We start from the raw sequence: 27982 nt of genomic DNA on the forward strand, positions 1-27982 counted from the left end.
AGCAACATGAGGCTGTATATGTTTATTCATTGTCAGTAATTTTTGTACACAAGGCAAATATTAATAGCTGAAAGGCAACACTTTGAGAGTATGTACAGAGCCATGTACAAGCGAGTGTAAGAGGTCTGAAACTAGGAATAGATGTAACCATTTTATAAAAAGGAAGTGATGCTTTTTCTTCTAAGACCTCCCTTAGAAATAACTTATTGCCAATCTGAAACTAAAGCCGAGGAGAAACAAAAACAAATGTACAATAAAAAGTAGTCCCTGGAAAGTTTATAAAAAGTTAAAACATATAAAATTGTAAGCCACAAACATTTATACAAAGCTAATACAAATCTTGGGTTTGATAAAGATCTAGGAGGTTGTTACAAAATGTATTTTACATGAAGGCTTCACGTAAGGTTAAGCTCTCACTGCTACTGGAAGCGCAGGAAAGCGGCTTTAAATAGTCTGCAATTCAACCTATCTTCAAGTACGATGCAAAGAAATTGCAAAATGGCACTGTATTGCAATGCTGTGTAATTGGAACAAAAAAACAACCCCAACATCTATGTTAATGGTACCATTAAACAGACAAGACCTGTAAAGTTAACTTGTGAACCACTGGGGATGGCGTGAAACTGCTGATTCCTTTTGAAACAGGAAATGGTGTCGTTGAAAAATGAACCTTCTACAACCGTCCTTAAAGAGAAAGAACCAGAGAAGTCTCCTGATGGCAATGGGCACGTGGAACATGCAGTCTTTAAGCAGTGGGTAGCTCCCAAACGCTGTAAGTTGATGTGGTTTGACCAAGCTGCCTGGGACTGATCATAAATACTATTACTAGGCGAGCGTCACGAGGCTTCAAACACCCACCCCATCGGAGCAACTGGCTACAGTGATTCTGATGGGCAAAATGGAACGCTACTTACTAGACAAATGAGTCCAATATACAGCCTTTTTGATCAATGAACCCACCTGACTTCTTTTAAGAGCCGATATTCTAAAAGAAAGCTTAAGTTTTACACAAACTGATGGCTTATGCTCCCACATACAATATGCAAAAAAAAAGTAACATTTTAAACCCCCTGATGAACAGCCACAGTTTTCACATATCAATCAACTCAGCTGAAGGCATTGCAGCAGGGAACAGTCACTAAGACATCCATTTCACCTTCAAGTACAAGGCGGCTGTACAAGACAGTGGTTTATCTCTATACGGTCAGTGATCTTTTTAACAGAGCTCACTCCATAAAGGACAACTAAGAAAGTTTTGGGAAACTTGATTTTTCTACCTGCTTTCCCACCTTCACTAGAAACATGTCCTGACCTTGTACCACAGACTGGTTTACATGAACTAGCCAACTGTGACTCATTTGTTCGCTTCAGGATAAAAATCAATCTGTTCAAAACATCAACCCTTCAGCTCTTGTACCAAAATTATAGCCTGCTAGAAAGAAATCATATTTAGAAACAAACCTAAAAAGAAACACAACAGTACACACTGTGCTCCTTTGCCAGGTAGCTAATGAACAGGGAGTTTGAAGATGGAAAAGCCAAACGTTGACTTGATTTGTTTAGCCAGTCCGTTAGCATAGGAACCATGTAAACAGTTACATCAAGGTTAGTTATCTCACTCCCTCTCTAAAGAAGTGGGAGTGGGAAACTCGAGTGATTTTGACTCATTTCATCAAAATAATTCATTTCTGCCTGAGATTCCTATAGTGCTTATCTACCAGGGCCTGCTCTGTCAGACATGACCCACTGCGGGTCCATCTCGCTGCCCTCCGGGCCCTGGTGTTCACGGGGAAAGTGATCTGAAAGGATGAAAACCAGGGTCTTGTGTGTTGGTTCCAGGGAGAAGCCTGCTCTATATCTTTCCCACTTTAGCTAAGGTCAGAAGTGCTCAGTGCCTTGGTGATACTGCCTATATCCCTTAGGCTGATGTCAGTTTAGAGGATCTTTAGTCAATCAACAGGTCCCTGGACACAAAATTCATCAACATTTTACTCTTCTTTTTTTTTTGACAAATTGCTGTTAATCTTCACACTATCCACTCCTCAGTCTTCAGTCTTTTCTGCAAACAATGGAATCTGACACCCCCCAAAACACATGCTACAGACTCTCTCCAAATTCATTCTTTTCATCAGAGAAAAGTCTCTTTTCAAAATATGAACTTGTTCAGAAAACTGCCAGCAAAGGAAAAAAACCCAACCCTCCTCCTCCTCCTCGTTGACTAACAACGGCATGGATTTGTTCAATTTCCGCTTTCCAGCACTAGACTTTGAGACTAATAGACAGGGGTTTGTTGTCTGCTCATTTAGCAATTATAGCTCAACTGAATCAACCTGTCATCAGGAAATGGAGAACTTCAGGAATCCCATGACAGCGATGCTGTCCAGTCCTTAAATAGCCTCATTAGCCTCTCGAAGTCTTTACTTCATCATCCCTCTTGAATTGCTCACATTTAACCTGAACACATCAAACCAGAAGTAATCATATCCATGTCCAGCAAGGAGGCACAATCTACAATAAATATCCTCATCTCAAGATTATACTAATCCTCCTGACATCAGCATTGCACCCAAACTTTATGCTTAGATTACACACTGTGACTTCTCCCAAGCTCTTTTCAGAACCCTTCCCTCCCAAAACGGCGCCTTACCGCAGAAATCGCAGACTCATCAATGGCTACTCAGCAGATGATATAAAAAATAGAAGTCTTTCAAAGCACCTAACTACATAAAAAGACACTCTTCCCCTTCTACTGAAAGGAGAACGAGGTACAGAGATGTTAATACAACTTACAATCACAGTAAGTAAAAGGCTAAGTTCAGAGGACAGGGAGCTTTCCTATGTTCTAGCAGGGACAGCGCCCCGAGCAGTGAGGGTATGATGCCACACAGGTGTTAATAACAATTCATTGACGAAAGTCTTGGCCAGCATCACGGTTCACAGGAATGGGCCAGTTGCATGGGCTAAAGTGGCAAACTGGGCTGCCTACACAACACTACAGTCTGGGGAGAACGTGGTAGTGGCCCTACTACTCCAAACACAAGCTCGCCAGCCTCCTGCCAGGGTGCAGCACGCTGGGTGCTGTCGGAGCATTGCTGGGCAGCGAGTATTTATTATTATTATTATGTTTTAAATCCCATGGCAACGGTAACAACAACCCCCCTTTAAAAACAAACACACAGAAACTGCAGTGGGACTTTTGGTAAAATCTCCTTAGTCACAAGCAGCATGCTGGAGTGTGCTGTGCAAGATCTTTGGCTCAAGTACACTTTAGGATCGCTAGACCCAGTTGGAAAGTCTCAGGAAGAACCTCACCAGCTGAAGCACGTTCTGCTGTGACATGTCCTTTTTGTTTTTTCTTTCTCAGAAGAAAACATTCATCTTCACTGTGTCAGCTACACAAGGCCTCTGCTGGGAACACATATGCTCACATAAGGCCACTGAAGATACCGTAGGAGGACAGGACACAAGGAGGCACTTAGGTTTGTAAGTACTTCTATCCGTCACCAAACGCTTACCGATAAAGATGAGGCACGTTGTAAGGAGTCATGAAGAAAGGAAAGAAGAAACCAGTGCTATATTAAAGCGCTTCAAGAGCAGGTATAAGGTACCTACACGTAACATCTGGTTAGTGAAGATAAGAATTACAAGTTTAGCTTGCTCCCCCTTCCCACATCAGACTGTATCATAGTGCTCTGTGCTTTGCCACGGCTCCCAGACGTACGTACAACGCGACAGAGCGCAACCGTGTACTGTGCCATTCACAAGCTCCTCGTCACCAGACTTCTGCCTGCGTTAGTACTTCCTGCCACACACATCTGAAGCTCCCAATCCAAGTATTTTTAAAGCACTTCCTAAGTCAAACCCCGCACAAAGATTTGTACTGGAACAGGAAGTACGTTACACCCAGGGATCCTGGCTTCAAACAGATGGTTCCAGCAAGGGTTGATGGGATTTTCTAACCAACAATAGACCTGAGACATTTTAAGTCAGCTATGGTATCACAGTCTTTTGTAATGAAGTCAGATGTGAAAAGTTCCTCCACACCCCCACCCCCCCCTTAAATTACTGTCACAGTCTAACAATTGCAACAATTTCACTGAAGTTTGGATTTGGAATTCTGAAGGTGGGATGAATTTTCTAGGATAGCATACATGTTTGTAAAAGGTCAAATCAATCACTTTACAGGTAACTTAGACATAGGTCTGCTATAGAATTACAACTTGAGTCAACTTGAAGCTACACTGGAAGAGATTAAGCCTGGATTTCTGCAGAAATTGGCAATAATGTGTTCAGCAGCAGCTTTTAGCCACATATCAAGAAGTCTGACAGGATCTGGATTTCTCTACTCCTGCTGTAAACTTCTAGTTAAAAAAAAAACCAACCGACACACAAAAGTTATTCCAATAACAATGTCTTTTTGCACATCACTGTAACATAAGCTGCTTGAGGTTGTCGTGAAGGATGGTATCCTTAACATCACGGAAAACTAGCCGGATGTTTTCTGTGTTAATAGCAGTGGTGAAGTGGTGGTAGAGGGGCTTCTGCTGCTGGTCCCGGCGTTTCGTACGAAAACAATCCACCAGGAATTTTTGAACATCTGTTAAGCAGTGGGGATTCCCTTCAAACTCTGGAAAATAGTCTTTGATGCTCACTTTTTGTACTTTTTCCTCAAGCAAGTCCGTCTTGTTTAAGAAGAGAATGATTGAGACGTTGCTGAAAACCCGGTTATTGACTATCGTTTCAAAAATGTTCAGGGATTCCGTCAGGCGATTCGTTTGCCGATCCTCCATCAGCACCTGGTCAAACTCACTCGAGGAAACAAGGAAGAGTATTGATGTGACGCTGTCGAAGCATTCAAACCAACGTTTCCGTTCTGACCTTTGGCCACCAACATCAACCATTTTGAAAGGGACATTTTTAATTTCAAAGTCGTACTCGTGGATCCCTTTAGTGGGCCTCCGTGCCAGCAGGATGTCTTGCTGGGAGGGAAGGTAATCCTAAAAGAAATAAATAAAGGAGAGTTTGCTGATTAGGATACAAGTCACAGGCGTGGTGATCACAGCTGACTTGCAATCAAGGGAGAAGCTTGCAGAGGAAAAGCATGAGGTTCTGAATAAACACACACACACCTCTGTGTATTTAGATGCCAACGCTGAAGCGTTTTGGAAAGATCTCGAGTTCAAAGTGGGAAACACACCCAATAACAAATCAAGACTATACACCAAAGAACTGAAGCTTTCCACTTGGATCCACAACCAACCAGAGAGGTGTACCATCAACTCCTCATGCCAGTTGCCCCTCATTCTAGATTACTCCAGGCTTCATTCATTGTGTTCCCACAAAGCTGGGAAACGCTGGCTGCCAGCACTGCAATGCAGTGAACGGGCTCTCAAATCAGTAACTGCGGCAGGGAGTGTCTCACTCTAACTGTGGGCACTCCGCTCCTCCTGTGTTCTCATGCATACTGCAAAACTGCTTCTAGAAAAAAGAGCTTCTCCAACAAAGTAATTTTTATGCCAGAAAAGCAAGACCTATGTGTCTGTGCCACACATCTTCTGCATCCAGTTGTACTGGTCCAAAAAGTCACTTCTATTAGCTGCGTGCTGCAGCCATGAGCTCACAGAGCCTGGCTTTGGTCAAAATGTACTGTGCCAATAGTGAAGCAGGAGACAGAGGCAGCTGAGGACAGCAGCCCCTTCCCAGCAGTGCAGCCAAGAGCTGTACCCTGAAGTTCTTCAGTCTGCCTTTCCCTCCAGAATTAAATAGGCAGGATAAGGGGTTTTTAACTATTTTGACTATTGCATGAATGTTTGTCAACAGCTGCAGATGCCAACAGGAAGAGGAGTTCTTATTAGTCAGCTTTTGACTGCAACGAATTCAAGACTCACGTTAGGGATTTCTTCACTCCTAGAATTACACTTTTGCATATGCTCCAAGTCTTTCTGCTATTTAAAAAGTGCATCTCTAACAGACAGCTGGCTGGTGCTGCTGTTTAAAGCTTTGTTGTTCACTTGTTATGGAAACTCTTCCTTGCATTTTTCCAGCATTTCTCACAACTTCAGAGGCAGGGATTTAGGTTTCAGAACTGGAATTTTAGTCCCCTGTTAGTGAATGATCTATCATCTTCCTTTGACAGTTCCAGTTACTAGATTCAGAGCTTTACAAATAAAAGATGTGCAAGACCATGGTCCAAAAAGTCTGATTCAACTAGTAAGCTGGGACAAAGGGCACAAACACACAACTACACCGTTATTTAAGTAGTGGTTTTCCAAGTTTAAAGCAGCTGGGCAAGTTTGATTCACAGCCTTGAAGGAAGCAATATTTTGAATCATGAAGTGAGTGTAATGTCCAAACACTCAAGCATCCCTTTGCTTTACTATGCAAGTTCAAAAGTGAAACTAGTTACGCTGTTTTCTTTGACCTCCAGAGTTTAATCAAGCTGCCCATGACTACTATGGCACTGATTTTTATCATGGCATGAATTACCAAGCAGCTCTCTGAAGTGCAAGCTCCCCGCCCTGCACTTTTTGCTGTAGTGCCATTACCCATCCAAAACCCACATCACCAAAATCTGCAGGAGGGCTGAACTGCCAAAGCACCACTATGTTCTCTCCAAACTGAGCTACAGATTTGTGAGGTGAATCCCTTGTCTGATTTAAAGCAACTTTAAAAGCCAATAAAATATTTCTCTTTCTTTATGACATTGATCTTGGGCCTTCTCTACCAAAAACTGTCAGAGAGGGAGAACAATCAGAGGAATAGAGCAATGTTGGTATCAAATGTCACTGGGCACATGTGAAGGGATTTTGAGTAAAGCTGACTGTTAACACTTAGGCAAGAATGTCACAGGTTCAACAGTTATTCCATCTTTCAAACAGGACTATTTAATCTTTAATTATTCAGGAAATTAGTCTTGGAGTTCTCTCAACAAAGCCAGAAAATCTTAGGAAAGCTCAGGAGTGATTGAAATTAATGTAAATAAATAATAACAATTAATGTAATAGGCCAAGCCATATATAACTTCAATATTGAAACAAGAGCACAAAGCACACTCTTCTGGGAGTTGCCTTGTAATGTTTATTCAGTACAGCTTTCAAGAACAAGGAGCTTATCCCTAGAATTCCAGACATATTCCCTCTTGAGTATTACTCATTTAAAATTCCTTCCACACTTGCAACCACAAATAAAATCAATTCAAGTGCTTTCACATTCTCCATGCACAGAAGACTTACCATGTTTTCTACCAGATAACAGCTGCTCTGATGCAACAGTCTGCAAATGAGTGCACTGGGCACCAGCTCTTGATACATAACCATCATTTGGCTACTGGAAACTAAATACAACAACTCTTCAGGAATCTCCCAGTATTTGAATGATCTTTTTGAAGGATGATGATGTTTTCTCCCTCATGTCCACTGCAGCTTTCCACTGTAGCAGTTCTGAACTAGCCCCTTTCTCACTGTTGATCCCATCCTCTGTATTTGAAGACTGCAGCACTAGGTGAGTATTGTCCTTGGACAGCACTGAGTATTAATTAAGTCCTCCACTGTTTTGCCATTGTCTATCAGTACTTCTCCTGCAAGCATCCCCCAGCACACTCTCCTTTTCTACACTTCCCCCAGTCTTCCATGTTGACTGTTTTTTTTATCCCTTCTTGCATTTTTGAGTTTGGTATTTTTGGAAGGGGAAGCTTGTTGGTTTTTTGGTTTATTTTCTGTGCAGCTCTTCCCAAGCATACATATTGATACTGACTTGGAACACGTGCTTTCTTCCTGAATGATCTCCTTCCTCAAATTCACTACAGCCTGTTTTCTTCCAAAGGACTTCTTTTGGTTATCAGGTAGCTCTTTTGGCTACCACATCACTGTCTGCCTAGTTAAACTTAGAATTTAAGGCATGAATAAGATCCAATGACAACATGAAAGGCAATGTCTGGGATATTTTGAATATATGTAGCCTGCACTGGCAGCTGAAGGAACAACAAACAGTAGTGAGGAATCCAGCTGATCTCATATCTATATTCATACCAGCCAGTAACTCTTATTCTGCTGATCTGATTAAATCTGAACATTAAGTTCCTTTCCCTACATATTATTATCATCAGCTCTGTTTTGGCAAGAGGCATATGAATCTCAAGTCTATCTACTTAGAAGCAATTTAGTTGCAGCCAGCCCAGTTGTATCAGATAACAGATAAGAACAGTAAAATGCTTCTATTAATACAGTTTGGGGAAATAATCATTAGACAAATCTTGCATATAGATAAGAATAAATGAGAAGAACCTATCAAATCTTTCACTCAGTAACAAAACTTAGCCGGCACCTTTTCCACAAAGGCCTAATGTTTTCTGTGACAATAGATCTTAAAGAGTCCCTCTGTATCTCAACACCATTTGGTCTAACTTTAAACCTGAAAAGCTGTAATTCAGAGTTCAGCACTCCCACAGCAAACATCAGACCTATGAGCAGTGTGTGTGCATATATTAAAACACAAAAAACCTAGTGACTTGAAGCTTCACACTTTCATCAAAGAATGAACCAAAGTTTCTCAATAAAGGAACTTTGAAAGAAGCTGCAAAACTCTTTACCCACAGGTGCACAGGATTCAGTTGGTTGGATCCCTTCATCATTTGTTAGCCATCAGCTGGAAAGGACCAAGGAGAAACTGCCTCCTCATGGAGTTCAAGCTGGCATCCCGTTTTGAAGGCATTTTTGCCATTTATAACTATTCAGCATCCAACTTTGTTGTTCAAGCAGTAACCAACATTTCTATCCTCTGTATTCTACAGAGGTTTCAGCTTTTTCCTCAGAGATAACAGATTTCATTCTATACTGACTTTAAAGTAGATCCTACAGTAAGGTGCCACCATCCTGTGTACTGAGTGACCTTTCTGTCCTTAAATGCATATGTAAAATCAGAAGTAGTAATTTTTGGGTGTCAGATAGTGCTGAAGTGCTACTTTAACAGTCTTCCAGCTAGACAAGCACTTGTAACTTGTTTTTTTTGGTCAGTGGTGAACTGCTGAGATAGAGGCAGGTAAAGGTAACTAAAGTTATCTGAGTAGTCACTAATTACATGTCATCTGTTTAAAACCCAGAGATCACAAAGACTACTTAAAACTCAAGACTGAAAAAAAAAAGGAACTTACTTGTTCTCCAAGTTTGTCCAAGTTGTCCAAGAAATACTTTACAGATTCTCCCTAAAAACAAAGCAAAGAGTTACTTAAAAAGTGGCACATTTGATCTCAATACTTTATATTCTGAAGTCTGGTTAATTTACTAAAATCTAGATTTAAGTGTTGTAAGCTTTAATCACTACCTTTTTTTAAGGCATCTATCCCAAGAACACAGGAGAAGCTTTACTTATAGGCAAGTTAATATTTAAACTTAAAAGCATAAGTAGGCACATTTATAATACTTAAATCCTTTCCAAGTTTAGAATCACTAAATAAACCCTACAGTGTTGTCCACAGTGAGTGTCAATGAATCAACCACACCTTCATTATGAAAAGATACATTCAATTCTTCCAGCCCTTTGAAGAGCTTGCACATGCAGGCATTCTGGTACATGGATTAATCACTGGAGACAAGGTCATTTAGAACTGTGTTGCTATTTGATCCCATTCATAATGGTCCTTCCCGTGAGCACGGCAAAGATTAGCAGAAGAGGGGATGAGAAACCACAAGAGATGAAGCATTTTACTGAAGTTTCCTATCAGAGGCCATGTTGGACAAGAACTCCTTACTCTGGGAGTAACAAACTGAGCTCTGTGATGCCATCTTGCATGGTACCACAACTACTATACATGCTCTCTTCTGGATACAAGCCATCACTGTCTTTGCAAATAAAATATGCAGTTTTTAATCCCTCCAGTAATGCAGAACTAGAGATTTTGGGGTTTTTTTAATTGTAAGCCTAAACTACAGTCAACTCTCCAGAATTTAATTGGTATGCTGGAAATAAGAACTTTTACAAGGATGCTGCTGAACCAGAGTTCACTTGCAATAGGTAATGCGCTGATTGAACACAAAGGAAGAATCTGTGTTTCTCCACTCTGTGGATGGAGAAGCAGGAATTCTGACTGAATTTTCTTGATGAGAAAGTCAAGAAGTATCCAAGGCTGGGGTGACTACATCTAAGCCAGACAAGGGAATGAGAACAGCAGTTACACCCTGATAATGACTTCCCCTCACTTGAATTTGAACTCTGAGATCTTGTCTAGGAAGAATATCAAACCTCAATATCAAACTCTCCTCACCTAAGCAGCAGTGATGTAGGGTATGGTAAATAACAGTCCAAAAAACTTCTCTGGCAGACACAGAAGTCAGGTATCTTGGCAAGTTTTCCAGGTACTAAGAAAAAGTTACATAATACAAGCAGATACTGCACCTTTAAGTGTGCAATTCGAACATTAACTTGGAATTGGGCAAGCCTGATATTCTGGTTGAAACATGCCTTGTGCTCAACACACCTGCAGGGAAAGAGCCCAACACAGTTCTACTACCTTGTTTTACCTTCTGTTTGGCTTCCCATTACCAATTTTCTCTAGGGAGACAAACTGCAGCAGCAACACTAACCATTTTAAAGCCTGACAGCACATAGCAGTGACTGCCTGTGATGACCACAGTATTTTAGACCTGCATTTTCTTCCACAACACTTAGAAACCCAAAGTAGCCTCACTCCTGTAAGCAAAGTGTACATGAAAGAGTACTCCTATGTCACAAAAACCAGAAACACACAAGCCTTGATGCACAAATCCATTAAGCTTCCCAAGCAGGTGTAACAGGATTAGAATTCAAGCCTTCCAAGTACTAAGAGCACTGTCTGTATTTTGTCTTAATATTCAGCTAAAGTTTAAGGTCAGAGTTAATTTATTTTTTAGGTCCTAGTAGGAGCTGGCAATCCTCCCACAGGACTATCCAGATTTCAGGCTCATTAAGTGGATGTATTTACTGTAGAATACCTGGGTTGTAAGTACACATGTGTGTGTGCATGTGTACAAATATGTTAATCTTAAACATCTCTTGTATATACTACTCAAGGCAATGCCTATTCCCTAAAGAAGTATTAACTCTGCAGTACTGAAATGCATGAGTTACTACCTCTCCTTTAAGTCCTGGGGCTTACTGCTACTGCAATGGATTGAGCAGTTGGAATAGACAAGTAAGACATAGCTTATAAAGGTCACAAAACATTCCCAGAAGCAGCTTCCCAAAAGAGGGGATTTCCTGAAAACATGAATGCTAAATACATGGGCCTGCAGCAACAGCAATGCTCTGGAGCCACACATGCCACAGGAAAGTTGCTGCCAGAAAGCACACCAAGAAGTCTGCTCAGTGTTCTAGGCTGTCACGAATCAAAGTCAGTGGCAGATAAATACCAAGGTGGCCACTCTTAAACTCAAGAAATTAAACTATAAAAGCAATCTGTTACAAGCATAGTCAAATTAATATTGCAGTGGCATACCAGTTTCCCTCCTCCACATCCTGGTCTCAGTCAGTGGGTTCTTCCCTTATGAAAAACTACTCAGACAGCTAACATGACACACCAGGCAAGCACCATCAGCGTGACTCAACTTTGTACTTAAAGGTAAAAGTTATTCAGTCACTGGCTTTTTATGAATATGCATGGCATCAAAAACTTAAAACCAGCTTCCAATTCATCATGTATTCTTCCATCATGTTCCAGACACCCCTCCATATCATAGAGCAACACAACAGTGCCTTGGTTAGTACTATTTTCCACCTGATGTGGACATCTCTGTATTAGCAGGCAAAGCTCTGCTAACTACAGATGCTCTTGAACAGCAAACTACCAGACTAGCAGATTGTTATCAGAAAGCACCACTGTAGAACTGAAGAGTTTTGACCCATTTTAAACGAGCTTCAAAAGACAGCACTACAAAGAAACCAAGCGAGACTTCTGGTCCTTTCCTAAAGGGGTGAACCTATGTATTTTATGCAATAATAGCGAGAAACCCATTGAAAACCTCACCACATGACAACCAAGGAAAGTCTTAATGCCAGCAATTGTTAAAACTGAGTAGCAAATGATCTTTTCACAATCCCAAATGACAATAGCTCCACAGACAGTTTCTGTGTTAGCTACTTTTCCTTGATGTTAGAAACAGAAGTGCATCTCACTCTAAATATAGGCACTGTCATTGATTTAAAGAGCTGTATTCAACAGACAGCTGTCACATTCTAAAATTTCCCTTTAGATAAACTGTAAACTCTTTGATTTACCCAAGATGACTAGAAAAAAGAAACTGGGTTTCCCCACTCTGCCCCGTTAACTCCAGTGTGGCTGACCACATCCAGCCCCAGCCATGTGGCTGCTGCAGCAGGTAGTCTGCTGCTGACATGCCACAAAGGAGCCACACCAGGGAGAAAGCCAAGAGAGACTAAGGAACTGCTGGATCTACCCCCATTAAAAACTCCAGGACATTCCTGTTGCCTTCACATCCAGGTTTTGGGAGTAGATACGATGGAAATTCAAAGATCTAGTTTGAAAAAATATAGTGATGCAAAGGGTTTAAAGCAGTCACAGCTGAACTTATTTTTCAATGCAGGTGAAGCCTTTAAAGTCATTTTTACAGTTGAAAGTTTTTAACTGCAAGCTTATCAAGTGTGATTGAAGGTTACCAATGACCTGTTCTGCTGCAGGAACTGGATCACTCAGCCTCACTCGTTCACTCCTGCTTCCTTCCACTTACAGCACAGGCTCAAAGGGGCCAAGAGAATTCAAAGGCAGGCTTGAGCACATTTCTCATACCGCAATAAAGCCAACTTCTGGAACACACCCCAATACAACAGAATGAATGGCTCATGCATGAGCTTCAAAGACCTTCCAGCATTAGGTGACTGCACTTTTGCTCTTTTAATGCAATATTAATCGTATCAGAATATCAGATTTTAAGTAATCACTTTGAGTGCTTGTAGAAGTTGCCCTCTTTGGTTCAGATGGAGGATACACATCTCAGCTGCAGCCCTTCAGCCTCCTCCTGATTCAGAAATGCATGTAAACCACAGGAAGTTGACTGTTAAATAACTTTATTCATAACTGTCAAGTATTCCATTTTCAGCAAGGTTTGATTCAAACCAGCTTGTGTGGCTCCTGGAGTCGTGTGATCCTTACTGAAGAAAGCAAAGTCACTTCATCATGAACATACAACCGATAGACAAAAAAACCCACAACTAAATCACATTCTTATCGAGGTACTTGATGTTACAACAGCAGCTCCCCTTACAACACTGCATTTATTTTAACTAGTCTTGCTCATGCCTGTACAATGAAATATCTCAAGTTTAGTGTAATGCATTCTCTCCCAAGACAGAGCTACAGCACATACTGGTCATTTACCTGTATGACAGTAGTTTATTCTCATGTGGTTTTCTGAAGTAAAAGGAAGATCAGTTGTGCTTTATCAACAAAAGATGGTGCATTGAAAGATTTTACTGTCTAAACTGTTGGTAGTTAGTGCTTAAAGAAAAGTAACCACAAAAATATTTTAGGGGAGGGAAAAGAGACACACATGCAATACACTGCAGATGAACACATCTTTTAAACCCAGGAAGTGGCACCAATTTATTTGGTTTCCATGAAAACAAAGTCAGCAATCTAAATATGATTTGTTGAAACCTTAGCATAGCCAAATGGCTTTCTAGCTGTTCTAGGGGAACACAAATGCTACACTTTTTTCCAATTGCAATTACTTTAAAAAAAAGAGGGAGAAAAAGCATTAAATAAAGTTTTGGTCATCACAAGGTTTAAAGAAGGAAACATACAATTTATCAAACCATCTGCATTTGGCTGCAAGTTCAGTGGAACATACTGAACTGACAAGACTTATTAAGTATCTGAAAGAATAAATCAGATATTTAAAGTAGGAGGTATAACTTAGTAACTCTAGTTTAGAACTATAGGAACCACCAAACATTTTCTCTTCCTGACCTTACTTGAATTTCTGGGAAAAGAGAAACAAATATTTCCTATTTTATTTAATTTTGAAACCCACAAAAACACAAACAAACAAAAGCAATAACAAAAAGCTCCTTTGAGAGCCTAGTTTAGAATAAGAACAGGTAACTACAATGTTTTAAGCTCGCATGTACATGTCTGACACACAAACCCAACCATCCATAACATGGGAAAAGCAGCCTGAAGGAAGAGGATGATTGAGGAATAACCAGAGCCTTAAAATCCTGCATCTTACAACACCCCAGTCATCACCCCACTATGTACATAGTTGGCTTTTTTCTGTTAGAGGTTTAAGAAGATAAATCCATACTTGAGGATTTTAGCAAAGAATCCAGAGAAAACAGTCTCTATCCTTTATTTTCTTCAGACCCTACCCAAGCTGATTCAAAAGACCACTGCAAATCAATACTGCTGCTACTGAAGTTTCACCAGATGTCTTCTGAAATCTCAGTAATAAGCAGAGATAATTAATGGATCAATGTTCATCAAATCAGTGCAGATTTCCTAGTGGCTGAGGTATTAGAGAGCACTATAACCTCTTCCTCCTCCATCCAAACGAGTGATGTCCATAACATCACACAAGAGAGGCAGATGATCCATTTATGCCATGAATGCCCCTAGACTTAATTGTAATATTGAGCTCAAATCCACGATTGTTGATTGTTAGACCAGTAGAAGCTGAACCAAGTCTTATGTCAAGACATTGAACTAGTTTAGTTTCTTTTACTGGCCTCAAACTTGGGAGTGAATAAACTGATCTTGGTTCGTTCACAGCTTTCAGGTTTCTACAAATTAACTTCTCTCACCAGTCACTTCTCCCACTGCTTTTGAAAGAAGATTCCTCTTTCAAGCAGGTCCCAGTCAATTACGACAAAACCCTACATATTCATACCCATAATTTGCTTATTCAAGGAACTGAGTTTAACCAGGTACTTTCCCCATTTTATATCAGGCAATTTAGCAACTTGCTTGGTATCTCCTAAGGTGAGGTGAAGCAATTTGTTTCCCAACTGCCACTGCTGTGCTCTGACACTTGATACCACGCTCTCTGGTTCAGCAGCAATGTTATTAGGGAGTTTTCAATAAGCATATGCAGTAACTGATTTTTAATAAGGGTGCTAAAGGTATTTAGGGAAAAGTGTTGAGGTAAGCAACAGCATATTTACTTACCAAACTGCAAGTCTAGGTCAAAATATTTGAGAGCATACTAACTCAAAACACATTTCCTGGAGGGAACTGTTTCCTTTCTCTAAGTGTTAATTATGGCCAAAGTTATGTTAAAACCAGCATAAACTGGCACTCCAGCCAAAACAAAGCAATCCCCATCTCCATTTATGCCCACAGGAGCATTACTGCAGCCATGTGCAGACCAACCAAGTGCTCCATGTGAAACTAATCCTTCCCTCCCTAAGAAAGAAGGGCAAAGAGCTTTCAAATGGCGCTGCTGCCAGTGGAAGCATTAACGGACCAGCCTTAGAAGGGCTAAAGCACAAGTACCATATGTCAGGATCAGACATTTCAGGATCTCCTAGCTTCTTTCTCCCAAGCTCAATCATTTGAATAGTTATTTCAATCTGATCTGCCCATTTTCAAAGATAAAATATATGTGTATCAGGATTAACTGACCCTTTACTGGAAGAGTGAAGTGTTTCAGACAGGCTGCATTTGCTTCCACAGGACTACAAAACAACCCTGTTCTCCCCCAGCACACGTCACAAATGTGTCACAGCTCATCCCACCTCTGAGAGCAATACCCTATTTCCTCTTTTCAGCACTTCCTGCACGCAGCTCCAGTTGTGACTTTTTTTCCCAAAGCAGTCAGATCTGCATCACGCGGTGTAGAAGTGAAACCTGCCTTGTGTTCTGGCACGCAAACCCAGTATCTGTCCTAAAAAAAGGAAAGGTTGAAGTCCTGATGTACAGAAGTGACTTTCTGTAAAACCTTTTGGTATCAGACCTTTTGTATTCAGAACATCTGGATCCCACTGAATGGAGAGTGCTCAACAGCACAAATCTACAGAATTACCACAAGAAGGGAGGAATCGCACTGACTTTATTTTGTGTCTGACATTTTTATCTTGCATAATGGCATTAACAAAGAAAGGTGAAGGGGTTTAAGAAGGCTTTTAACCCAATAATATCCCTTTAATCCATTATCTCCTATTTACTATGTAATCCAATTAATCCATCATTCTCAAAATGTGGATAGCAAATGGAGAAAGACAGAGCACGTCAAGCTGAGCTCTTGCACCACAGCGACCTGGCAGCATCCCACAGTTGCTGGGTACCCAGGAGCATCTGCTGCCCTACCCAAACTGTTGGGACTGAAAGGGAGGTGGCAAGTCAAGTCACGCACAAGTCTGCCAAGGACTAAATGTTCAAAGAAGGCTCCAGTATCAGGTGCTTTTCTGTCTTGCACTGAATTTGTTTTTTCACTGCCCTTCAAAGTGCTTCATTCACTTGCACAGTTCAGACTGGGGTTTCCTCCAATCACCAGAGCATTTCCAGAGTCTCAGATACAATGTGCTAACCCAATTAACCAAATGAAGACGTGATCAAGCACTCAGAACTTAATCCACATACTAGTATATGACAGAGGAAAATGTTCCAGTTTTGAATTACTTTGCTAAGAGGCAAGAAATCCAATTTCATTCCTCTTAGGTAGACAGCCTTCTTCTGAAGGAGGGATGCAATTGCCAGATTATTAACAAAATGCTTCCAAACAGGCAGGAAACTCAAGTCTACTGCAGCTCCTTGTAGAGATCTGAGCCAGGTTAAGAAACGCAGTAAATGGCATATGGGATGCAACATGCAGAACCAGAGCATCTAATGAAGATACTTCTGTTTGCCAGAACCTGAACAGAAATTAATCTGTGAAACCAAATTAGGATGTGCTGTCTACAAGACCAGGTGCACTTGCTTTCTTCAAAGATCTTTTTAATCTCTCCTTCAGAAAGTACTTAAAACCTAAACCTCTCTTCTGTAAAGTTTATTTGAGGGAAGACACAGACACTTTACAAAAGATTTTCAAATTTCATTGATGAAACAAATCTTTCAAGTCAGAGCACACATGCAGACCTAGATGTCATATGAAAACATGCACTTACCAAGGTGAAACAGCCACCTCCCAATTACTATTTACACTCTGGGGAGCATCTATATAAACTTCAGATGTTTTCCTCACAAAACAGACTGGAACCAGACTGTAAACATTTGCTTTTCTTTCAGTGCACTGACCCACTGGCTCCATGACTTCATGTGTTTGCAACTCAAACTGCATTTACCCTAACACTGAGGCAGCAGTGAGTCTGCAAATCTGCCATCTATCATTTAGAGCTTTACATGTTTCCAAGTTGTAGGAGACCAGCAAAGGCTCCCAAAAACACGACAAATATTTGGCATGTGGAAACATACCAGCACTAAAACTGGCCATATTGAACTTTAAAATGCTTGAAAAGTCCTAGATTGCATACTCTGTAAGCTAAATCACAACATTTCAAAAGCAGAACCCTAAACTAGATACCAGTGCATGCACTGAAGTATCCCTAGGATTGACTTTTAAAGTACATTTGGTTCCTACTGCAGCCCCACAAGAAATCCAGATGACCAAATACTTCTGAGTTCCTTCCTCTGCTGCAATTAGCAGAATCCATTTCAATTAAGTTGTGTTTCTGTTTGCAAACAGTGACACACTAACACATCAGCTCTTGTTACAAGCTATCTGTTAAGATTTCAGGACCAATTTACTGGGTCTTGTGAAAGTGAGACCATTAGATGAATGTTAGTGTGTTTAAAAATTAGTAAAAGCTGTGTCTAAAGCACTCAAAGTTTAACAGTTAAGTACCCAGGACTCCCTAAGCAGCAGCAATGTCCAAGAGGCTGCAAACACTTCACTTGTCAAATTTCATACCAGAAAGTACCTGAAAATAGAAAAATTATACATTAATTACTATATAACTGTCTGCTAGTAAAAACAAAGGTCCGAACACCATCCACACATAAAATTTCACCAGCTCACTGATTTTGGGGTTATTTAAAAAACACATTATTTTGTGTAGCTCCTTTGATTTACAGATGGTGTCAGTGCACTGCATTTCCTTGCCTGGAAACTCTGCATCTTCTTTATTTGGTCACCAGCAGGTGATCAAATACTGTCATGTGCCCAGTGAGAAGCCCTTCCAGGCAGTCTGCTGAGACTCCCATAGGTTCCTCAAAAATGGTTTCCTCTGTCATCATTAAACAAAGGAAAAAGATACAGAGACTCATGTGTGATTATGCATTCCTGTATCTCTCATCCATAGAAAGAATTTGTGGTCTTTTCAATTCCTTGGCAAAGTTACTGAAGAGAAGCACGATATTCCATTTATTTTAACTGAGGACACTATGGAGTACTGGGAAAACATTTCAGGCATGAATGCTTATGGCTGAGAAGCCTGCAGCATGGTACAGTGAATTAAGTGCTGCAAAAGGCAGCTCGCTGCCTATTAATAGTCAAAAAAAATCTCTTCTCTGAAATAGTTGAAGTTGCTGGTTATTGCAATGAGAAAGAATTCAGGGTGTTTTCTGTATTTAAAATTACTCAGCTTTTCCAGCTGTGTTACCTGATGTTTATTATTAAAGCAGATATGCAAGTGGAGAAGATATTGGAAATAATTTAGGACCTTCTTTAGCTCATAATGTAGTCTTAAACATGTTTCTTTGTCCAACATCCAAATTTGACCTATCAAGCTCCTCTGGTTGTAGAGTATAAGGCTTAGTATCCAGGATCACTCAGAGCCTTTTATGGGGATTAAATACACAAACTGTGTGAGGCTGTTAACTAATATTGGGTTTTATTAACTTATTTATTCACCTTTAAGATATAAAAAAGGCCTCATATCCCAGAACAATTCAAGACATCTCTTGGTGTCTACCAAGACACCTGCATCAGCACCATAGGTGACACAGCTGGCTGCCCTGCAGAAGGGCAGGCTCTGCACCCTCCAAATTTAACTGATTTGTGGGAAATTTAGACACTTATTTAAAAAGTACCAGTAGCCACAACGTTGCTACGGAAATTATCTCGCTCTGTGAAACACTCCTACAGTTACTCTATTGCTTTTCTCATGTAGGAAAGTCAGTTGCACTTAAGTTTTCTCACATTTTCTTAAGCAACTTCCTCAGCTACCACAAGCTAAAGTTTCCTACCATTTTGCTAGTTCTGCATAAGTACAGCATGAACTCAGAACATATAAATAGCATTTATGATTAACTGAAGTTTAGGTCAAAGATAGTGGAAAACAGTCATCCAAATACAACCTAAGTGCAGTATGTGCTCAGTGAGAACACACTTAACTAGCCTCTAAGGCTCAAGTCTTGTTACAGTAAGCTCAAATTAGAGAACGGCCGCACAACTCAACACTGCCCCTGGCACTCTACCTCGATCCTAAAGGACTGCATATTTACCTATGAAAAAGATCACTCTGCATTCTTTGCCTCAGGCGTAAAATTAATTTCATTCATATAGATGGGAGATCACAGCTGCATTCATACCACGTTTTGCCAGCATGCAGATTCGCTGACAGCTACGAATACTGGGACTTTGTAGCATGGCTTCTATTTAGTAAGTCATTTCTAAATGAACAGAGCACGGTGTAGATGGTGTTACATTGAAATTCTGGGAAGTAATGCAATGAGACAGTTCTACAGGTGCTAACATGTAGTGTCTTGCAGGTTAGCAGCCAATAAAAGGAAACAGACTCTGAATGAGTGTTTGTACCAAGGTCTCCTGTTACACTGTAAGCAGCAAAGGCTCATCTAACACACTTGTGCCAAACTAAAAGAATCTGCTGAGAACAGGTTCACATTCAAGAAATATGGAAGGCTGAGAAAGTCTCTATCTCTGAAGACTTTAGAGGCTGTTGGGATGCACAGCGTATTGAGAAGGGCACTTAGGTTTTACCTTTATTTAATCAAGGCTCAGCTATAGAACCACAACATTTTTCAAGAAGTAGGTCACATTTTAGTCTTCTGCAACAGAATGTTCAGGAAACTAAGGCACCTGATGATCAACACCATATGGCTTGTTTGAGACAGAGTATAAGAACACACCTGCTTCCACACTGCATTGTGAAAGTTAGTATTTTAAAAGCAGTGTTTCCCCAAAAACAGATATCTGGGTCAAGTCTGAACTAAGACTTCCATCCTCAGAGGCTGCACAGAAACCACATGGAAAAGATCCTCTTGTGTCGCAGCTTTAGCTCAGTGGAGTGCACAAGACTCTAAAAAGCTGCTGGCATTGGTGGCTGGGAGACAATACGTCATGCTTCAGTCTGGCACATGTGTGCTGGGATAACACGTCCACATCAAGGCAGCTCCCACTTTTCTCAATCCAGAGCCACATCTGGCCACAAACCAAGACTACATAAATCCAAGCCTCTGTATTGACTCTAGTATTAATGCCCATAGAAGCCTTATTAACACAAACTCAAAGTCGGTATCATCTTGTCATTGGGGCAAGAAAAATAGCAAATCATCAAAACCAAGTCTTTCCTGAGGATCTGAATGACTCCTTTTAAAGCATAAATCTATAAAGTACTTTTCTTTCCATAGTTGTGGCAACACTTTCATAAATCATTTTCATATAAAGGCCAAAAGATGGCAAGTAGCTCTAACCTTTCCAAGGGCTTTAAGGAGTCATGCTCATTGTACATATGCCATCCATGATTTGATGTTTCACAGACCTATTAATTGGGGGAAAGAAGGGAAAATAATTCATATATCAACAGATACAAAGCAGCAGCTTGTTTTCCCCCACAAAAATTTAAACAACATTAAGTGCAATAACAATACTGTATATTTAAATAAAGTAAGTCTGAGTGATGTAATTGAGTGTCCCATGCACATGCTTACAGAAAGGCTGGGTGATTGGATCTCACATCTGTAATGGCATCTTCATCAGCCCGAGAAACTGACGGTTTATGCACTCAAGCATGTCCTAATAGAAGCACCATCAACACACTTCAAGCAGAAATAGAGCAGGACAATCAAACAGCAGATCTGAGAAACATAGGTACGAAAGACATCTCTACTCCCCAACTTAAGAGGTGTGAGGAGGTTACAGGGGATGAATACAGGGAGAGATATCAACACATTACAGAGTGCACAAGCTGTTGAAAGGCTTCTGAAATTCAGAATCAACTATGGTGTGAATGCTTTTAATGAATGACAGGTAACTCTTCTTCTAGGTTCTACCCTTGTGACTTCAGAGAGATGCTGAAGTACTAACCTCACAACACTGGAGAAAGACCTCAATATCTGCCAACCTAATCTGGCTTCAAACACAACTGACCTCCACAGCATCACTATCTATAATCAAGGAGATATTCCTATGCACCTGAAAGAATGGATTAATTTTGCTGATACTCCACGGCAGTCATCTGGGGACTTGTTATTTCCAGCAGAGCTAATTTCATCTTTTCATGTGTACAACAGTCCCACCAATATTCCAAGACAGAACCCAGAAAAGCTTAATCAGAATAAGGTAAAATGCAATCTTCTAGTAAACTGAACAATATCCTCCAAAACTACGACTCTGAAAAAGAAAAACGCTACAGAGAAGCTGCAACAAAACCAGAACTTCAAGCTGAACACGCCTTTTCCTGTGTTCTATAATCTGTTCTAGCACTTGCAGACATATCACAGAAGTAAACAGGATCCAGAGGTAAATGCACAGCCTGTTACTCTTCCTATATTGTCTGTGCCTGCAGTTCTACGCAAACGTGGACAAAATAAACCATCATCACTGTCCCTGTGCATTGCAGGTTTGTAGCACTAAAAAACCCCAACAACTTTCAGTGTACTTTTGCAAATAGAGCAAAAAGTATATCTGAAGATCAACCACTGCTGGTAGCAAACATCCAAACCCACTCAAAAGTCATCTTTAACAAGAGCAAAGGTTTAATACACTCAGAGCTTATCATGCATCTCAGCAACTGGGCTCTCAGCTCACTTTTCCATTCTCAGAGAATGAGAAGACTCTTGGAAACTCCTTGAAAATGCTTCTCTAGTAACAACTCTTGCAGCAAATTCAAGACATGCAAGTTCACAGCAAATGCTCGGAAGCAAGAGGCCGTGTACAGCAGCTTTCTTACTCAGAAGAGCATTCTCGGTGTTACTAGATACGCGGCACCAGCACTAGACACTCTTCAGCTGCCAATGCCTCAAAGCAAATCCTAATGAGAGCAGCAAACCTTTGCACCCACATAACTGAGTAGCCTACAAGTGTAACTACAAAGGCTAGGAAATGTCCAGCTAAATTGGGCTGCAAGTTGTAGAATTGAGATAATGGGAATGTTTATCTAAGTCATTTCAAGAGATTTCTAAAGGAAATCAACTTGCAATGAGAAATTTAACTGTTAATCAGACGTCATAAAGTGTTAGACTGATGCTGATTCAGACCAGCTCTGTAACTGAGCCTTTAGCCTTCTGACTAGAGGCTGTAGCAGAAATAGAGCCAGAATAGTCTTCAGTTTAACTGTGTTAGTGGAACGGTCACCTGAGTAACTTCAGTTTGTAATAAAATTTGAGGGATTATAACATTAAGCACCTGAGAAGCATTGTGGCATACATTGTACTAGGCTGTAATTAGCTCTTCCCACTTTTAAAGCACTACACAAGTGTGAACTAATGCATTTTCATAAGCACTGTTGTTAGTGGCCAGAAGGCCCTTATTTTTATACCAAGGGAAATAAATCTTACTGACTATCCCCATGACCATTTAAGTTAGCAAAATGAGGAAGGACACTCTAGTGAACTAGACATGGAAATGCTGATTTCTAATTCCATTAAAATACAACTAGGTTCTGTTTTTAACCTTCTCACGATGCTATAAAAAGACCACATTGTTTCTTTAGGCTCCTAGCATCACCTCTGGTGTTGTAAATGAAAAGATGATGGAGAACAATTTAAAAAGCAAGAACAGTTCAATGATGTCTTGCAAATGTACATATCTCTAAGTTTTAACTACATACATTCAGAAACTTGTCCTAAACCCTCTTGCTCTGTATTTCCTATCTGTCCAAACTACAAATGGCTTCTAGAACTGCACACTCTTGCTTCGTCTCCTCCAGAATTTCTATGTAAATGTTGATATTTTTCACTCCATATCCATCACTGCTCTGTTCTTAATTTGCTCATGTCTACCTTTGCCCCACAGAGTCCTATTCCCAGGATAAACAACACTTTCCCAGCATTCCTGCCAGGGCTTTCTTAATATGAACCATGTTTTTCAGTGCAGTGTCAAAATCTGTTCGATGACAAAAGTTAAAACTCACTCCACAGTCTGAAAAGAAGTTAGAGTCAAATAATATTCTTCTACTATGCTCAGCCTTAGCATTTTACAATATTTTTCATGTCTCTTTTCCCCCTCTCCTACTCATCTAATGATTGCTGGTAGCTCTCCTTTCATTATGTTTTTTTGCCACAAGCAGTTGAATTGCAAATAGAACAAAGGTTTTCTATTATTCCTCATTCTACAATGTTAACAACTTTAAGTCTTGAATCCTTACTTGAAGAGTTGGTGCTTGACAACTGACTTGTCTGTGTCTCTTCCAACTTCCCCCCAGCTCTACCTTCTGACCCAGCTACGCCTGTCACTCCCTCCTTAACCATTTCTGTCTTCCTTCCATGTGACAGCACAGACCAAAACTCTTGAGCACTCTACAAAGCCTGTTGGCACAAATACCTGCTGCTTTCAGGAGTTCTCTGCCATTCTGCCACCCACACAGAGCTCTGTTATAACATAAGCTGGGAGTAAGGGCAAATCCAAGCCTTTGCACTTGGCCAGCACTGATCACACTGCTTGTGCTCAATAGGGACATCACTCAGCTGCCTTTTTTATTTCCTCTCGTGTTTATATCTTTGCATAAATATCTCAGGCTGGGATTTTTGAAAAGGAAATAGAGCAATCTAAGTATAAATAAAGCAGCTACCTTACTTTCAAAAATGAGTATTAGTACAGTAACTCAACTACAATGAACACTCAAAAATGAGTTCTGCCTAGAACACAACATGATCCTTGGATGTTTTTTCAGACAACATCATACAGATTTAAGGATTCTCAAAAGAAAGCAATAGGGGCTTTTTTCCCTCTTGGATTCAGAATAACATTCCTCAAATCCTACTCAAAGTGAAACTCTGTACATGCTTCAGTTATGGAAAGAACCTATTTCTCAAGAGACTGGAGATGACAGAATAGTGATAGCTCCCTTTTCCTTTGCTACTTGAGCCAGCAGTCACTAAACTTCATCAAAGACAAACCAGTCTTATTGAACAGATTTTAAACCAGATCACTCCAACACAGCAACCACATCACTAGAAGTCACCTCTGCAACAGAAGAAGATCTCGATGACAGTAGAATAATTATCCTTTTATGACCATTCTGAAGGCAAAATGCAAGGAGTAACAGGTCTCATTAGAAACTTCCTCACGTAGCTCAGACCTAGGCTGAGCAGGTGATAGGTTACTGCCTGCCCCTTCTGTGATTTCTAAAAGACATTCTGTGATCAGGGCAATACATATTTATGGAATATTTACACAACTTGTTTAAGTCAGAGTATGATTACACAACCATTCACAACAGATCAACAGGAGACATCATCAGCTATTGTTCAGACTCATACTAACACAAAGATTATTTTTAAGACACAAAAACACAAAGCCACTTAGGTTTAAGAGACCTACAAGAATAGATTTAACCTATTTTAAGGATCTCAACCCCCACTCCCACAAAACTCTATGCTGGCTTCTGCTCTGCAAGCCTCTGAACCAATAAACAGTAAATTTAACATCAATGCTTCATTTCCTTCTGCAGAATTTGCACAGAAATTGAGAGAAGAGGCTTCAGCTGTCACAGTTAAAGGTCCAGCTCAAGGATCAAGACATGCTTCTTCCTTTCTGCCCCTACTATTGAATTGCATATACCATCTCAACCCCACTATTCAACTGTATACTCCAGCTGAGAACTTTGATGTAACAAAAATCTCATTACATGAGTATTAACACAGACATTCAAAATTAAACAGGAAGTATACAGAGGGAATGTTTGCTAGATGGCTCAAATTGGAATAGAGAAGGGAGTGGTTTTTAAATTCTTCTCATTAACCCATGCATATCTTTTCTTAATAAAAGTCACATTACTATTAAATCTCTTATTGCAAACCATGTTTTTGTACTGGTTTCTTAAAGTCAATGTGCTAAAGGGTGGAAATGGTCATATGGTAAAAACAGTACACAGGTACTTGGCTTTGTTATCAAAACATGAAAGCCCTCTACACCTCAGCTCTTGCATATGAAATGAGGACAATTATGTCAAGCTCTTTATTATTCTTCTATTTCAACAAAAAAAAAGCAGGGAAAGGAGCTAAATGCATGTTTGCAATGCCACAGTGTAACAGTCAACCCTTCCAAAAGGCTTCAGACCCATCAGGAGCCTACTTGATCAGCACTTTGCGGCAAAGCAACACAGGAACAGGAACCACACGCGCTCAATTCAAGGCACTGGAACACAACTCTTACCAGCTGGAACTCTCTGCGCCTGTCGTAGGCGTGCTGGATGCCGCTGTCTGCCCACAGAGCTCTGATGGCTGGCAGGTACTGCAGGAACACCGCTGTCTCCACCATGCCCTGCACCACCGTCACCGACCGAGTATCAAAAGCCATCATGGTATCTCCATTGCTCTGGTTAGCAGGATCTCCCCAAGGGATATGAAGTTTCTCTCTGGCATCTACGAGGACTCTCACACCTTTAACAATATGAAAGAGCACTGTGATTAGTTTCTCAGCATCTACTATTTCACTAACCTACAAAGCTCTGAAGACTCAAACAATGCACAAAGCTCAACAGGACTAGACTCAGTGGGAAATCAGAAAGTTTCAGGAAAACTGACTCAAAGCACATCATTTTAGGTAATACCAAAATAGAGATATTTGCTATCAGAAAAACATATCCATGATCCATACTACAATAGCCACAGTACAAGTTTAACTCTTGAAAACATGCTGTTCTCAATCACCAACTCCCCAATCTGCACCACCAAGCAAACTCTTTTACCTGACACAAAAACAAAGACCAAACAAAGCATGTTTAAAAGCTTATTGCAGAATATGTTAAACCATCTGACAGTTCATGTTAAGGACCCCCAGTCTTTGTATTCTTATGAACTTGGGATCTAGTTACACCAAACTGTAAAGAGCTATCACTGCTTTCAACACTTTCAGAGATATGAAGACAGTATTTATTCAAATCACAGCACTTTAAAAGAAGTATGGTCTTACTACTGAAGTGCAGAAGAAGTTGATTTCCCTAAATGCTTCTCCATGCTGCTTTTTTGTGTTGTGTTGGTAAATATTCTCTGGGAGAAATCGAGTATTTGAAGTTTCTTTTATCAAGGACTTGAAAAAAACCAACACTGTGCTCACATCAAGAAGGGGAATAAATGGATATGAACTCCAGTAGTAGATTTAGTCATGAAAAACTAATAAGAAAGCAAATTTTGGAAAGAAAAAGCAACAATTAGGGCATGGGCAGAGGCATATGGAAATTAAGATGCAGTAAATAGTGACTGTATGACAATGTACTTGTTTAACACCAAGGTATTTTTTCAACTTTCGTTCTTTTTCCACAACTTTTCTGTCAAAAGCAATAACTGCAGGAAAGCAGCTTCCAAAAAAGACTTGCAGTTCCTCCACGGAAACTTTCACAGAGTACGAAGTATTTCACTTTATTAATAAGCTATAACCTGGTCAACCTAATACTCTCGTGACTTCTACTGCCTTGCTATCTACAGTTTTTCCAGGCTTGACTTGCAAACAGTTTTGTTAAGTAATTCTCTTTAAGAACCACTGGACCTCTGCTGGGCTGAGGTCTGACAAAGCTTTGCTATTCTGAGAAACTTTGTCCAACTCTTAAGACCTTGTCCAACTATTACAGAGTTCAAACTGAAAATGTAATGAGCGATTAAGATGAGACAGTAAGCGAGGATGACCAATTAAGCGAGGATGACAGCAGTGAAATCAAGAGCGTGCTCCTAAACCGCGTGCCGAGGTTTTTGGCAGCGCTGGGTTCTGTTAATTGATGTGTCAGACTAGCTTCCAACACGATGGCAACGTTTCCTCCACCGAAGCGAAATGCAGCCAGCGCTTCCTCCTCGGGCACTGGACATGTCTCATCCACGGACTTTCAGGTGCATCTTCCCTCTCATCCATCGCTCTTTACCGCGCCCGCGTTACCAGGAAATGGCAAACTGCGGGACCCCACAGCCCGAACCCGCTGCAATCACGGCAAGAGCTGAAGCCGCCCTCAGCGGCACGGCGGGCCGCGCCCGGGCCAGCGCCCACGGCCGGGGTGACATCCCGCGGGCCCGCAGTGCAGCTGCTCCCCGGCCGCTGCCGCCGGCAGCGGGGAGCCGCTCGTCCCCGGCGGGAGGAAGGGTGAGGCATCCGAAACGAAAGCGGGACGACGCGACGATCCCGGGGCCACCCCTGGCCCGAGAGATCCCCCTCTGCTCCCGCCTTGAGGCCGCCGCCGTCCCTCCCTCGCTCGCCGGCCGGGTCGGGCTCCCTCGCAGGCCGGCGGCCCGGCGCCTCAGGGGCGGGCTGGCCTCGCCGCCGCTCACTCACCTTTGATCACGTTGCTGTAGATGGTGGCTCGGAACTCCTCGCGGGCCGCCCGGTCCCAGTCCTGCCCGTGGATGATCCGCATCTGCTTGAGAAAGGTGGACTTGCCGCTCTCGCCCGCGCCCAGCAGCAGGATCTTGACGAGGCGCTTCACGTACGTCTTCTCGCGGTTGAGGCACTTGTCGATCTCCTTGGACTTGCGCTGCTGCTCGGCCTCACCGCTGGTGAGCAGGCAGCCGGGGAAGCAGCCCGACAGCACGGAGCGGGACGGCAGGAAGTCCGCCATCTTAGCGAGCACTGCCAGCGAGGGGAGCGGCCGCCCGGCCCGGCCCGCACCAGCGCGC

General features: G+C 41.3%; 1 protein-coding gene across 1 annotated transcript; it reads right to left on the bottom strand.

Annotated features, from left to right (window-relative positions):
* Positions 1-7: 7 nt before the first annotated feature.
* Positions 8-27982, bottom strand: GNA13 (G protein subunit alpha 13). Its single transcript, XM_062010587.1, has 4 exons — positions 27642-27982; positions 25539-25765; positions 9149-9199; positions 8-4997 (listed from the first exon to the last, which is right to left on the bottom strand). The coding sequence occupies exons 1-4, from the start codon at positions 27922-27924 to the stop codon at positions 4425-4427; spliced, it is 1134 nt and encodes a 377-aa protein (XP_061866571.1). The 5' UTR covers positions 27925-27982; the 3' UTR covers positions 8-4424.

The sequence above is a fragment of the Colius striatus genome, chromosome 18, assembly GCF_028858725.1.
Source record: "Colius striatus isolate bColStr4 chromosome 18, bColStr4.1.hap1, whole genome shotgun sequence".
Classification (NCBI taxonomy): domain Eukaryota; kingdom Metazoa; phylum Chordata; class Aves; order Coliiformes; family Coliidae; genus Colius; species Colius striatus.